This window comes from Sapajus apella, unplaced genomic scaffold, assembly GCF_009761245.1.
Source record: "Sapajus apella isolate SASKATOON/1434 unplaced genomic scaffold, GSC_monkey_1.0 scaffold78, whole genome shotgun sequence".
Lineage (NCBI taxonomy): Eukaryota > Metazoa > Chordata > Mammalia > Primates > Cebidae > Sapajus > Sapajus apella.
In genome coordinates, this window is record NW_022437018.1 from 5,189,104 (window position 1) to 5,203,513 (window position 14,410).

The window sequence follows — 14,410 nt, forward strand, 5'->3', positions numbered from 1 at the left end:
CCACCACACCCAGCTAATTTTTGTATTTTTAGTAGCGATGGGGTTTCTCCATGTTGATATGGCTAGTCTCAAACTTCAGTCCTCAGGTAATCCACCTGCCTCAGTCTCCCAAAGTGCTGGGATTACAGGCTTGAGCCACTGCACCTGGTTTACAGTTACATATTTTTCTTTCTTTCTTTCTTTCTTTTTTTTTTTTTTGTAGAAAGCGATTTATTTAAAGAAAGAGAAAAAGGAGGAGAAACAGCTAACTCTCACACTGAGTAAGAGAATCCAGAAAGCTGGAATCCAGGAGAGGAATGTAGCTTCCACACTGAGTGGAAGGGAACAGAGAGAGATGGAGTTTAGGAGGGGAAGACAGGCTTCCACGAGGGAGTGTGGAAGGGGACTCCAGAGGGGAAGTCCAGGATAGAGAAAAATGGCTTCCACAGGAGTGTTCGTGGAAAGAGATCCAAACATGGAGTCCAAAGGGGTGTGGAAGAAGGGGACTTTTAACCTGGGAGGAACCCCCACCTTCTCTAAGATCCCGGGCCAATGAAAGGAGTTCCTTAGAACTTCTGCTGGAGTGATTGACGTTTCTTCTCGTGCCCATGAAATTTAAATATTAACTTTTTAAAAAAATTTTTATTTATTTTTTTTAAAGATGGGGTTTCACCGTGCTGGCCAGGCTGGTCTTGAACTCCTGACCTCAGGTGATCCACCCACCTTGGCCTCCCAAAGTGCTAGGATTACAGGCATGAGCCATCAAGCCTAGTAACATTAACTGTTAAGTCTCCTGGATGGAGAGAGATGGGAGGGGGTCATGTGACTGGGAAGTCCTTGCCCTTAAAACTGCGCCCCCTTGTGGACCCAGAAAGAGAACACATTCCCTCATTCCCCCCATCGAACAGGAAAGCCCAATTTCTCTTGGAACACAGGCATCAATTCTCTAACTACTTCCTGCTGAGATGAAGCCTAGAAGGAGCCCTGTGGTTCAGGTTTCCTCCAGAGGGGAGCTTTTCTTTTGTGCAGGTTGATCTAGAGGTCCGCGATAGAGCCCACAAGCCAAGGACATCTGGGGTTCCAGCGGCAGGATTATTTGTGACCTTATGGTTCTTGAAGAAATGAATGTGACAAAGTGGTTAAAGATGAGAGGCCCAGAGGCCAACAAATATAGAATGGTTATAAAATGAGCCTAGGAGAGTAGAGCCAGGACAGCCAGTTGTTAAGCCTCACAGTACTGTTTCTGGAAGATTTTTAGCCCTGTGTTTGATTGATTCCTGAGTTCTATGTTCAAAACATTTACCTGGTTTACAAAATAGCATTTTTCCTAGAAAGAGGCAGGCTCCTTTCTCAGTAGGAAAAGGATGATCAGAGTTTGAGAGAGAGCAAAGTTGAGGGTTATAGTCCTATTAATGCCAGGATATAAATTAGACTTATGAGTGGTTGCTTCCCTGAAGATCTTGCAGGAAAAACATATAGATTTTCTAATGACTCACAGGTGGATGAAGGGTAATCTCTGGGAACTTCAGGCTGCAGATTGTGGAGGGTCTGTGACTTTCCCCAGGAGGTATCCAAGGCTTCAGCCGAGTGTGATGAATCCACGAGTCTATTTCCACTACCTTAACTGGGTTTTGAAGTTGTTGTCTTCAGCTGTACCCCTTCCCTGGCTTTACCCCTTTTCTGGCTGTACCCCTCTTCTGCCTGGCTCTCCAAAATGTAATATTGGGGTTCAGGGTGCCATCAGCTCCCCTGAGAGGATGTTTCTCCAGGTTCTTGGTCTCTTGCCCACTCAAGAATTAGAGAGGGGACCATGACACAGCACGCGGTAAATGCCTGATTCAAAAGTGTAGAAAGTGATTTATTTAAAGAGAAACAGGAGAAGGAGAGAGAAAGAAACAGCCAACTCTCACACTGAGTGAGAGAATCAAGAAAGATGGAATCCAGGAGAGGAAGGCAGCTTCCACACTGAGTGGAAGGGAATAGAGAGAGAGAGATGGAGTTTAGGAGGGGAAGACAGGCTTCCTTGAGAGAGTGTGGAAGGGGACTCCAGAGGGGAAATCCAGGATAGAGAAAAATGGCTTCCGTGAGAGTGTTCGTGGAAGGGGATCCAAACATTGAGTCCCTACAGTTACATATTTAAAAAATACTAATTGTGGCTGAGCACAGTCGCCCAGCCGTTGGGAGGCTGAGGTGGGCGGATCACGAGGTCAAGAGGTTGAGACAATCCTGGCCAACGTGGTGAAATATGGTCTCTACTAAAAATACAAAAATTAGCTGGGCATGGTGGCACTCGCCTGTAGTCACGGCTACTCAGGAGGGTGAGGCAGGAGAATCCCTTGAACCTGGAAGCCGAAGGTTACAGTGAGCCGAGATCCTGCCACTCCACTCCAGGCTGGCGACAGAGTGAGACTCCATCTCAAAAGTATCCAGTTTCAGCTTTCTGCATTAAAGAATTAAAGAACAAAAAAATAAAAATGCTAATTGTGACCTGCTAAATGGACTTCACAACCAACTAGTGGGTTGCATCATGTAATTTGAAAGATACTGCATCAGATTCTCACTGCCTTCATAGCAAATGGTGACAGTTCTGGGAAAAACAAAACAAAACAAAAAAAAAACTGAACTAAAAGTTAAAGGAAGAAAAAAGATGAAGGCTGACCTGCATATGGGAGAAGTTGATCTTTAGACTTAAAAAGAGTTCTTCCGGGCCGGGCGCGGTGGCTCAAGCCTGTAATCCCAGCACTTTGGGAGGCTGAGGCAGGTGGATCACAAGGTCAAGAGATCGAGACCATCCTGGTCAGCATGGTGAAACCCCGTCTCTACTAAAAATACAAAAAAAAAAAAAAAATTAGCTGGGCATGGTGGCACGTGCCTGTAATCCCAGCTACTCAGGAGGCTGAGGCAGGAGAATTGCCTGAACCCAGGAGGCGGAGGTTGCGGTGAGCGGAAATCGCGCCATTGCACTGCAGCCTGGGTAACATGAGTGAAACTGCGTCTCAAAAAAAAAAAAGAGTTCTTCCTGGGGCTGAGCGCCATGGCTCACACCTGTAATCCCAGCACTTGGGAGGCTGAGGCAGGCGGATCACAAGAATAGGAGTTTGAGACCAGCCTGGCCAACATGGCAAAACCCCATATCTACTAAAAATATAAAAATTAGCCTGGATGTGGTGGCTCATGCCTGTAATCCCAGCACTTTGGGAGGCTGAGGCAGGTGAATCACCTGAGGTTGGGAGTTTGAGACCAGCCTGGCCAATGTGGTAAAACCCATCTTTACTAAAAACAAAAATTAACCAGCTGTGGTGGCAGGTGCCTGTAATCTCTCCTACATGGGAGAATGAGGCAGGAGAATTGCTTGAACCTGCCAAGATCATACCATTGCCCTCCAGCCGGGTTACAGAGTGAAACTTCCTATCAGAAAACAAAACAAAGATTAGCCAGGCATAGTGGCACATGCCTGTAGTCACAGCTGCTTGGGAGGCTAAGGCAGGAGAATTGCTTGAACCCCCGAGGCGGAGTTTGTAGTGAGTCAGGCGCACACCACTGCACTGTAGCTCTGAGCGACAGAGCAAGACTTCATCTCAAAAAAAAAAAAGGATTATTTCCTGGAATTCTCAAAGAGTTATCTTGAGCAGTTATCTTCAGTATAATTGCATTATATTAGTCAATTAAGTGCTTATTGATTTGAGATATTGTGTGCTACTTGTTTATAGGAGATTCACGTTGATTGGGAAAGGGAGAGTGAGTGAGGTTTCTCTTTCAGCTGAAGACTCTACCAGAAAGTCAGGTATATATTAGATTTTCTTTTGGGGCCTTTTCAGTACTGTGTTCATATGGTGTTCTTTGTCTTTTCCTCGTTACGAAACAGCTTTCCCCAAGGACACAGAAATAAATGAAGTTATAGAAAGTAATAACGTTTTCCTTTGGGAAAGAAGGTAGTATTGAATGTGTATTTTTTTTTCTTTAAGTGATTCAGTCTGTACAGACTGTCATTGTCAGTGCCGACTATATTTCAAGTCATCATGGGTGGGGTATTGGGAAAAGTTTTCAATTAGCAATAATGTGCCTCGGATAAACCTCATTGGCTATGATACTGCCACGGCGCAAAGCGGAACATGTATTTTTTTCTCTCTTTTTATTTGTTTATTTTTTAGATGGGGTTTTACCATGTTGGCCAGGCTGGTCTCAAACTCCTGACCTCAGGTGATCCGCCCACCTTGGCCTCCCAAAGTGCTAGGATTACAGGCATGAACCACCACACCCATCCTGAACATGTATCTTTTTTTTTTTTTTTTTTTTGAGACGGAGTTTTGCTCTTGTTACCCAGGCTGGAGTGCAATGGCACGATCTTGGCTCACCGCAACCTCCGCCTCCTGGGTTCAGGCAATTCTCCTGCCTCAGCCTCCTGAGTAGCTGGGATTACAGGCACGTGCCACCATGCCCAGCTAATGTTTTGTATTTTTAGTAGAGACGGGGTTTCACCATGTTGACCAGGATGGTCTCGATCTCTTGACCTCGTGATCCACCCGCCTCAGCCTCCCAAAGTGCTGGGATTATAGGCGTGAGCCACGGCGCGGGGCCGAACATGTATCTTTAAAGCAGTTAGCATATGGAAGTAAAAGGTTACTTGTCAGTAAGAGCAGTAACTTAGTAACCCAGTTGTTGTAGTTAGGGTTTTTGTTGGCTGTAGTTGATGAAAACCCACTTAAAATTAGCTTAAGCCAAAAGAGAGACTTTTGGACTCCAAAGAGAAGTGCAGAAAGAACCAGGGGTATAATGTAGTTTGGTTTATGAACATATGGACCCTATCAGCCAGATTCAATCAGACTCTCCCTCTCCTTTCTGCCTTTTCACGCTTGTCTGGTTCACTCCTCTCCGCAGACCTTTGTTTCCTCTGAGTGTCATTAATTAGACTTTATTGATATTCTCTGATCCTCTGTTTGAAATCTGGAGAAAGGATTCTTTAGGTATCCAGAGGACATGGTGATTCAAGAATGTGGAGCTGGGCATGGTGGCTCACACCTGTAATCCCAGCACTTTGGGAGGCCAAGGTAGGTGGATCACTTGAGCCCAGGAGTTCAAGACCAGCCAGGGCAATATAGTAAAACCTGGTATCTCCAAAAGAAAAAAAAAGTTAGCTGAGTATGGTGGCACATGCCTGTGGTCCCAGCTACTTGAGAAGGCTGAGCTAGGAGGATCACTGGAGCCCAGGAGGTTGAGGCCGTAGTGAGCCTTTATCACGCCACTATACTCCAGCCTCTGTGTGACAGAATGAGACTCCATCGCAAAAAACAACCAGAAAGAAAATCATAAGAAAAAAAAATATATATATATAGTTCCATTCTGTATTTACCAATACCATAAGTTTATGCCAACTGTTTACAAAATAAATCATCTGTCAGAAATGATGGGCAACCACAGCTGTAGACCTCAATCTAAAATAACCTATCAAGCAATTAAAAAGAATGTAACTCCCACAGAGAATCATATGGATTGCCTAGGAAGTACACAGAGGTGGGACTGTTTTATTGTGAATATCATAACTTATTTTGAATTACTAAAATATTTATGAATTATTACCCTTTTCTTTTTGAGACAGTATCTTGCTCTGTCCCACAGAGTAGAGTGCAGTGGTGTAATCACGGCTCACTGTGCTTCAACCTGAGCTCCGTATCCTCCTACTAGCCCTTCGTGTAGCTGGGACTACAGGTGTGCACCATCACACCCAGCTAATTTTTCTCTTTTTTGTAGAGATGGAGTCTCACTATGTTGCCTGTGCTGGTCTCAAGCAACCTGGCCTCTCAGAGTGCTAAGATTACTGGCATTAGCCACCATGCCCAGACTATTACCTTTAATGGCTGTGATTCTACCAAGAACAGTATTTAAAGAGAGACCAGTTTTAATATGCATAATCTGTAAAGGTTGTTTTAAAAATAAGAACCAACACCAAGATAGGTTTTCTGTAAAATCTTCAGTTTTTAAAAAATGCAGTTTAGCTGGGTGCGGTGGATCACGAGGTCAAGAGATCCAGACCATCCTGGCCAATGTGGTGAAACCTTGTCTCTACTAAAAATACCAAAAAATTAGCCTGGTGTGGTGGCATGTGTCTGTGGTCCCAGCTACTCGGGAGGCTGAGGCGGAAGAATCACTTGAACCCAGGTGGCGGAGGTTGCAGTGAGCCGAGATTGCACCACTGCACTCCAGAGCAAGATTCGGTCTCAAAAAAAAAAAAAAAAAATGCAGTTTAGCTGAGCACGTTGGCTCATGTCTATAATTCCAGCACTTTGGGTGAGTGAGGGAGGAAGATTGCTTGAGCCGGAAGTTTGAGACTAGCCTGGGCGACATATTGAGACCCCACCTCTACAAAAACTATGTTAACTGGATGTGGTCCCATGTTGACTCTATTTCTAGCCACTTGGAGGCTGAGGTGGCAGGGTTGCTGGAGTCCAGGAAATTGAGGCTGCAGTGAGCTATGATTGCACCACTCCACTCCAACCTGGGCAACAGAGCAAGACCCTGTCCCAAATAATTAAGATGAAAAAAAATTTTTTTTTTTTTTTTTCTTCTTGAGACGGAGTTTCGTTCTTGTTACCCAGGCTGGAGTGCAATGGCGTGATCTCGGCTCACCACAACCTCTGCCTCCTGGGTTCAGGCAATTCTACCTCAGCCTCCTGAGTAGCTGGGATTACAGGCACGTGCCACCATGCCCAGCTAATTTTTTGTATTTTTAGTAGAGACGGGGTTTCACCATGTTGACCAGGATGGTCTTGATCTCTTGACCTCGTGATCCACCCGCCTCGGCCTCCCAAAGTGCTGGGATTACAGGCTTGAGCCACCGCACCCGGCCCTATTGTCTTTCATAGTACTTAATGACGGATATATCAAGTATGTATCAGTACCAGGCACTATTATAAGCGCTGTGATGTTTTAACTAGTTTAATTTTAACTCTTTTGTTTTTGGTGCCATTAAATTTACGTAAGCAGACAACAACTCTCATTTTAGAGATGAGATAACGGGGGCAGATAGTTGGGAAAGCCGGGTTCATGTGTCTCATATAGTCAAACTGAGATTTGAACATTGGCAGTCGAGCTTGATCAAGAGGCTGCATTTGCTGTGTGTCTAATAAGAACGTAGTAGGAACTGTCCTTTTAAAAAAATGGAATTTGATTGCTGTGGTGCCAAGTAACCTAGAGGAGATGTATGGTTTTTTTTTTTCTTTTTCTTTTTTAGGAAAGATACCGTACGCGATCTAGGAGGAGATTTGTGTTTTTATTGAGCTCAGTAATAATCTGAAACTATAGTGAGATTTAACTCCTAAATTGGCGGACTGATTAGAGATTGGACTCCACATTTTAAGGGATTTGAGAGAGCCATGAGGACCTGCTCTCACTGTTTGAGAACTTTTTATTCTTTTGGTATTCAATTAGCAATTCTGTCATCACAGAATTTGAAGTTTAATTATGGAGCTACATAAATATCGATAGCATAAGGTAGAAAGTGATTGAACTCGTCGGGGATACACACAGATAGAAAACAGTGTTAGAATGAAGTAACCTCAAATAGCATCTCATCCCTGCTTCTTAGAGGGTATCCATGAGCCAGCCAGCAACTTTGGCCTTACCTGGGTGGAATCTCAAGCTCTATTTTTCTTTCTTTTTTTTGAGAAGGAATTTCACTCTTGTTGCCCAGGCTGGAGTGCACTGGTGCTATCTCGGCTCACTGCAACCCCTGCCTCTCGGGTTCAAGCGATTCTCTTGCCTCAGCCTCTGAAAGTGCTGGGATTATAATAGGCGTGAGCTACCACGTCCGGCCTTTTGGAATCTGTATTTTAACCAGGTGATGTGTGTTTTCATTAAAACCTAGAGTCTTAGTGATTTAATACCACTTGTTTTAACAGAATCAAAACATGTTCATTAGAGAAATTAGATTAATCATAACTGCTTGTACATACTAGTTTTCTTCTTCATGTACATTCTCTTCCCAAAAGATACGTATAATTTGTGGGTACTGGAAAATGATCATGTGTTCAGAATGTATTTTTTGCTCAGTCCAAGGCTAAAATTTGTCCTTTATTTTAAGCCCCCAGCCATTTCTTTCTTTCTTTTTTTTTTTTGAAACAGAGTCTCGCTCTGTTGCCCAGGATGGAGTTCAGTGACAGAATCTCAGCTCATTGCAACCTCCACCTCCCACGCCCAGACAATTCTTGTGCCTCAGCCACTCGAGTAGCTGGGATTACAGGCATGTGCCACCACGCCTGGCTAATTTTTGTACTTTTAGTTGAGATGGGGTCTCACCATGTTAGCCAGGCTGGTCTTGAACTCCTGGCCTTGAGTGATCTGCCCGCCTTGGCCTCCCAAAATGCTGGGATTACAGGTGTGAGCCGCTGTGCCCAGCCTACCTAGTTATTCCTTGTAACCTATTATTGTTCCCAGGAATATGTTAAGACTTAGAGAAAAGTTTAATTACTGTTTGAAGAATAAAAAGTCTCTGAAATCTTCTAATTGAAAGGGACGAATCTTATCTTTAAGATTGTTGCTTGTTTCTTACAGAAATAGAAAGGGCTCACAGCAGTACATTGCTGGAAGTGCTGTTTTCTACTTTTGTCTTCACCTGTGTTTTATACTGAGTATGATTTGCAAACGTATCCAGAATATTTATAATCTGAATTGCAAAAGTGATTCTGTGAAGTATTTTTATGCAGCATAAAAGGAACATGTGTTTAAAAAGCATCCAAGGCAAATCATTTTTCAGCTAACTGACAGAACCAGATAAGCTTTTCACTTTTTTTTTTTTTTTTTTTTTGAGATGAAGCCTCACTCTGTTGCCCAGGCTGGAGTATAATAATGCAATCTCGACTCACTGCAACCTCTGCCTACCTCCTGGGTTCAAGCGATTCTCCCACTGCAGCCTCCTGAGTATCTGGGATTACAGGCACACACCATCATTCCTGGCTAATTTTTTTTTTTTTTTTTTTTTGTTATAAAGACCATATTCACCATGCTGGTCTGGCTGGTCTTGAACGCCCCACCTCAGGTGATCTGCCCGCCTTGTCCTTCAAAGTGCTTGGATTACAGGCGTGAGCCACCACACCCGGCCAGTTTTTTGTATTTTTATAGAGACAGGATTTCACCATGTTAGCCAGGCTGGTCCCAAACTCCTGACCTCGGGTGATCCACTCCCACCTGCCTTGGCCTTCCCAAGTGCTGGGATTACAGGCATGAGCCACTGCACCGAACTTTTTTTTTTTTTTTTTTTTTGAGACCATCTCTGTCACCCAGGCTAGAGTGTAGTGGTACAATCACAGCTCAGTGCAGCCTCCATTTCCAAGGCTCAAGTGATCCTTTCACCTCAGTCTCCTGAGTATCTGGGACTACAGGCACAAGTGCCACACCCGGCTAATTTTTGTATTTTTTGTAGATATGGGTTTTCACTATATTGCCCAGGCTGGTCTCAAACTCCTGAGCTCAAGCTATCTGCCTGTCTCGGCCTTCTAAAGTGCTGAGATTACTGGCATGAGCTACTGCGCCCCACCACTTTTCACCTTTTTTTTTTTTTTCTTTTCTCAATAAAGACAGGGTTTCTCCATGTTGGCCAGGCTGGTCTCAAACTCCTGACCTCAGGTGATCTGCCTGCCTTGGCCCCCCAAAGTGCTGGGATTACAGGCGTAAGCCACCATGCTCAGCCCACTTTTCACCTTTTTAAAGTAACATTAAAAAGTGTATGTAAAGTTTACCCTCTTAACTATTTTTTTTTTTTTTTTTTTTTTGAGACGGAGTTTTGCTCTTGTTACCCAGGCTGGAGTGCAATGGCGCAATCTCGGCTCACCGCAACCTCCGCCTCCTGGGTTCAGGCAATTCTCCTGCCTCAGCCTCCTGAGTAGCTGGGATTACAGGCACGCGCCACCAGGCCCAGCTAATTTTTTGTAGTTTTAGTAGAGACGGGGTTTCACCATGTTGACCAGGATGGTCTCGATCTCTTGACTTCGTGATCCACCCGCCTCGGCCTCCCAAAGTGCTGGGATTACAGGCGTGAGCCACCGCGCCCGGCCCTCTTAACTATTTTTAAGTGAATAGTTTAGTAGCATTAAGCATATTCACATTGTTGTACAACAAATCTCAAGACTTTTTTCATCCTGAAAAACTGAAACCATATCATTTGAATACCTACTCCGCATTTCTCCCACCCCCATTCAATGATGAGTTGTTCCACCATTCAACTTTCCTGTTTTTATGAGTTTGATTACTTTAGTTACCCCAGTAAATAGATTTGTATAGTATTTGTCCTTTTATCATTGGGTTAGTTTATTCAGTCTAATGTCCTCACAGTTCATCCATGATGTAGTATCAGAATTACCTTCCTTTTAAAGACAGTAATATTCCCGTGTGTATATACTGACTGCATTTATCCATCCATGTGTTGATGGACATGTGGATTGCTTCCACCTTTTGGCTGTTGTGAATAATGCTGTTACGAACATGGGTGTATAGTGCTTTTCAGTTTTTTGTGAAGCTGTGAAGCTTTGCTAAATCATGTGTGAGTTTGTTATTGAGGAAAACGTTACATGAGGTAGAAAACTTGAGCTAATGCCTGCTTTTTTCCTAGTTGGTTAACTGTATAAGCTTAATGGAAGTTATGTGACCCCCACCAGTCTTGGGCCTCCTTATGTAAGAGAGGAAAAAGCATTTGCAAAGTCATAGTTAAAGCAACTGAAATAATGCATATTAAAGCTCTCTCATTATTTATTTGTTTTTTGAGATGGAGTTTTGCTCTTGTCACCCAAGCTGGAGAGCAATGAAGCGATCTCACCTCCCTGTAACCTCTGCCTCCCGGGTTCAAGCAGTTCTGCTGCCTCAGCCTCCCGAGTAGCTGGGATTACAGGCACCCGCCATCATGCCTGGCTAATTTTTGTATTTTTAGTAGAGATGGGGTTTCACCATGTTGGCTCAGCTTGTCTTAAACCTCTGACCTCTGGTTATCTGCCTGCTTCAGCCTCCCAAAGTGCTGGGATTATAGGCTTGAGCCACTGGGCCTGGCTTTAAAGCTCTTTTGATATTCTTAAAGTGTAAGGAGGCCAGTGACTGCTTATTTAATCAATTTTCGTTTGCAATTAAAGAGCAGTTACATTATTTGCTGTTAGAACTTCTGACTTTTTTGACTTTGTTCTTTTGATGAGTTATATCTTTAAAAAAATCTTTGTAATATTAGATGTTGGTATTGTGAATTCATCGACTATACAATGTCCAAATTTTTTAATTTTAAAAACAAATAGTAACTTTAATGTTGGAAGAATGAGATATTACAAGAGAAGCTTGGATTTACTACATGATGAGTGATTTCCTGATTATAGTTTTTTTTTTTTTTTTTTTTTTTTTGAGAGGGAGTTTCGCCCTTTTTTCCCAGGCGGGAGGTCAAAGGCGCGATCTCGGCTCACCGCAACCTCCGCCTCCTGGGTTCAGGCAATTCTCCTGCCTCAGCCTCCTGAGTAGCTGGGATTACAGGCACGCGCCACCATGCCCAGCTAATTTTTTGTATTTTTAGTAGAGACGGGGTTTCACCATGTTGACCAGGATGGTCTCGATCTCTTGACCTCGTGATCCACCCGCCTCGGCCTCACAAAGTGCTGGGATTACAGGCATGAGCCACCGCGCCCGGCCCTGATTATAGGTTTTTAAACTATACAGACTACTGAAAGCATCTACAAAATAGCCCTTGTTTTGAAAGGAGCTTGTTAAAAATCAAGAAAGTAGACATTTTGAATAACAATCTATGTAACTTTTGGTTAATCTCCAAAGAGTGGAAGAATGTGAGTCACTGAAGGAGTTAAGTGCCTGGTGTTAACCTTGAGAGGGCTTATTGGTAGAACTCAAAGAAGTTGCCAGTTCCTTTCAGATGCTGCAGTTCTAGGCTCTACCGATTACATTTATCCAACTACAGATAGAGCTGTAATAATGGTTTGATACGTGGCAACAAACAGTATTTTTATCTTCTTAAAAGGTAGTTGCTTTTGAAAAGAAATCATGTTTTATGATCCAGAGGAACTAAGGAATGTTTGTCTTCTAGGCTCATCAACAGAGCAGACGAGCAGACCGTTTATTAGCTGCAGGCAAATACGAAGAGGCTATTTCTTGTCACAAAAAAGCTGCCGGTGAGTATTCTTGTTAAGTGCTCAGTGTAAAACTGAAGAGCAAAAACAAAAACAAAAAAAAACTGAAGAGCAGACAGTCACAGTAGTAATGGTGTGTGTTGCTCTTCATACGCAAGACTGATACTGCTGACCCACCGGAATATCAGCCTTGGTTATTTTTTCAAGTGAGTGTGTTGGATTCCCCAGCTCCTCCTAATCCAATCTTCTTTCTAAACCATGAAGATGGCATAAATGTGATAAGTGCTAAACAATTCCTAGACACAGCTTTCTGATCCCAAAGATCCCTAAAACAGGAGCCGATTGTAACAGGTCTGCCATTTTATCTTAGTCATTGTAAAAAAAGGAGTTTGGGTTTCAAATAGTTGGCATTTTAAGATTCTAAAAATAATAAGTAATTCAATACCAACCAATTCATTTTCACTGAGTTTCTGTTTTCTAACATGCTGATAATGCAAAACTTACTAAAGACTTTTGTTACCTAAAATGCGGGAAGATTTTTTCCTGTGGTCTTTTTTAGCTTCCCTTCTGAATATATCATCTCTTTTTTATTTTTTCATGAGGACTCTCAGTAACTGAATATATCATCTCTACATGCATGCTTATAGTAGCATGCTGATGATAGCTTTCATTTTGGTATGAATTTTAGAATTGTTGGCTTCTTATCAAAGACCTAATTTTACCCTAGTCAGTCAAGCAACCTAGCATATGTTGAACTCAGAAATAGATCTTGGGGGCCTGTTTTGCTGAGACCAGTTTGTGTTGGCTGAGTAACCAAAAAGCTTTGGGTCCTTGTTAGTGTAGTGGTAGTGGTAAGTATAAAAATAAAGATTAAAAATCTTTGGGGAAAGGATGTTTTACTCATGCTGCATCCAAGATTAGTGCAGGTCACTTTTCTTTTTTCTTTTCTTTTCTTTCTTTCTTTTTTTTTTTCATGCATTTAGGGCGTATGTGCAGGTCACCTTTGTTAGGGCAAACCCTGAAATCTGCTGGCAGGCAGAGTCATATTTTGTGACAGAGGCTGCGCCAATGTATTTACTGCTGAAATACAGACTGCAAGGTAGGCAGTAGTTTGGATAAGTCTTCTTACTACAGTGACTTTTGCCTACAAGTTGGTAATTTTCAAAGAAAATTTTAAGTGGGTTTTTGTTTTTGTTTTTTTGAGACACAATCTTGCTTTGTCGCCCAGTCTGGAGTAGTGGCACAGTCTGGGTTCACTGCAACCTCCACCTCTTGGGTTTGAGTGGTTCTCCTGCGTCAACCTCCTGAGTAGCTGGGGCTACAGGTGCCCACCACCACACTTGGCTAATTTTATATTTTTATTAGAGATGGGGTTTCACAATCTTGGCCAGGCTGGTCTTGAATTCCTGACCTTGTGATCCACCCGCCTTGGCCTCCCAGAGTGCTGGGATTACAGGTGTGAGCCACTGCACCCGGGCCCCCCTCCGCCTTTTTTCTTAAATAGAAATAGTTTTGCCATTGAAGTGTACTGGAGGTATCTGCTCCAGGGCCAAACACATAGCAGATATCCCTTACATCTTTGGGTGTTGTTTTTTTTTCCTTTAATTGCATTTTAGGTTTTCGGGTACATGTGAAGAACATGCAAGATTGTTGCATAGGTACACACATGGCAGTGTGATTTGCTGCCTTCCTCCCCATCACCTATATCTGGCATTTCTCCCCGTACTCTCTCTCCCCACCTCCCCACCCACCGCTGTCCCTCCCCTATTTTTCCCCAGCAGACCCAGTGTGTGGTGCTCCCCTCCCTGTGTCCATGTGCTCTCATTGTTCAGCACCCGCCTATGAGTGAGAAAATGAGGTATTTGATTTTCTGTTCTTGTGTCAGTTTGCTGAGAATGATGGTTTCCAGGTTCATCCATGTCCCTACAAAGGACACGAACTCATTGTTTTCGATGGCTGCATAATGTTCCATGGTGTATATGTGCCACATTTTCTCTGTCCAGTCTATCATCAATGGGCATTTGGGTTGGTTCCAGGTCTTTGCTATTGTAAACAGTGCTGCAGTGAACATTCATGTGCATGTGTCCTTATAGTAGAACAATTTATAATCCTTTGGATATATACCCAGTAATGGGATTGCTGGGTCAAATGGAATTTCTATTTCTAGATCCTTGAGGAATCGCCACACTGTCTTCCACAATGGTTGAACTAATTGACACTCCCACCAACAGTGCAAAAGTGTTCCTATTTCTCCACATCCTCTCCAGCATCTGTTGTCTCCAGATTTTTTTTTTTTTTTTTTGAGACGGAGTCTTGCTCTGTCGCCAGGC

At 43.2% G+C, this 14,410-nt stretch overlaps 1 protein-coding gene and 1 non-coding gene across 3 annotated transcripts in view; one reads left to right on the forward strand and one right to left on the reverse strand.

Moving 5' to 3' along the window:
* Positions 1–14,410, forward strand: part of NRBF2 (nuclear receptor binding factor 2) — a 30,263-nt gene that overhangs the window by 6,208 nt on the left and 9,645 nt on the right. The window contains exon 2 of one of the 2 annotated variants that reach the window (XM_032252589.1): positions 12,038–12,122. The exons of the other annotated variant lie outside the window; for it this stretch is intronic. Within the exon in view, the coding sequence (XP_032108480.1) occupies positions 12,038–12,122 (85 nt within the window). The remainder of the gene's footprint in view (positions 1–12,037; positions 12,123–14,410) is intronic. 2 annotated transcript variants of the gene reach the window in all.
* Positions 3,953–4,087, reverse strand: LOC116533063. Its single transcript, XR_004261066.1, has one exon. It is a non-coding gene; the product is annotated as a U4 spliceosomal RNA (small nuclear RNA).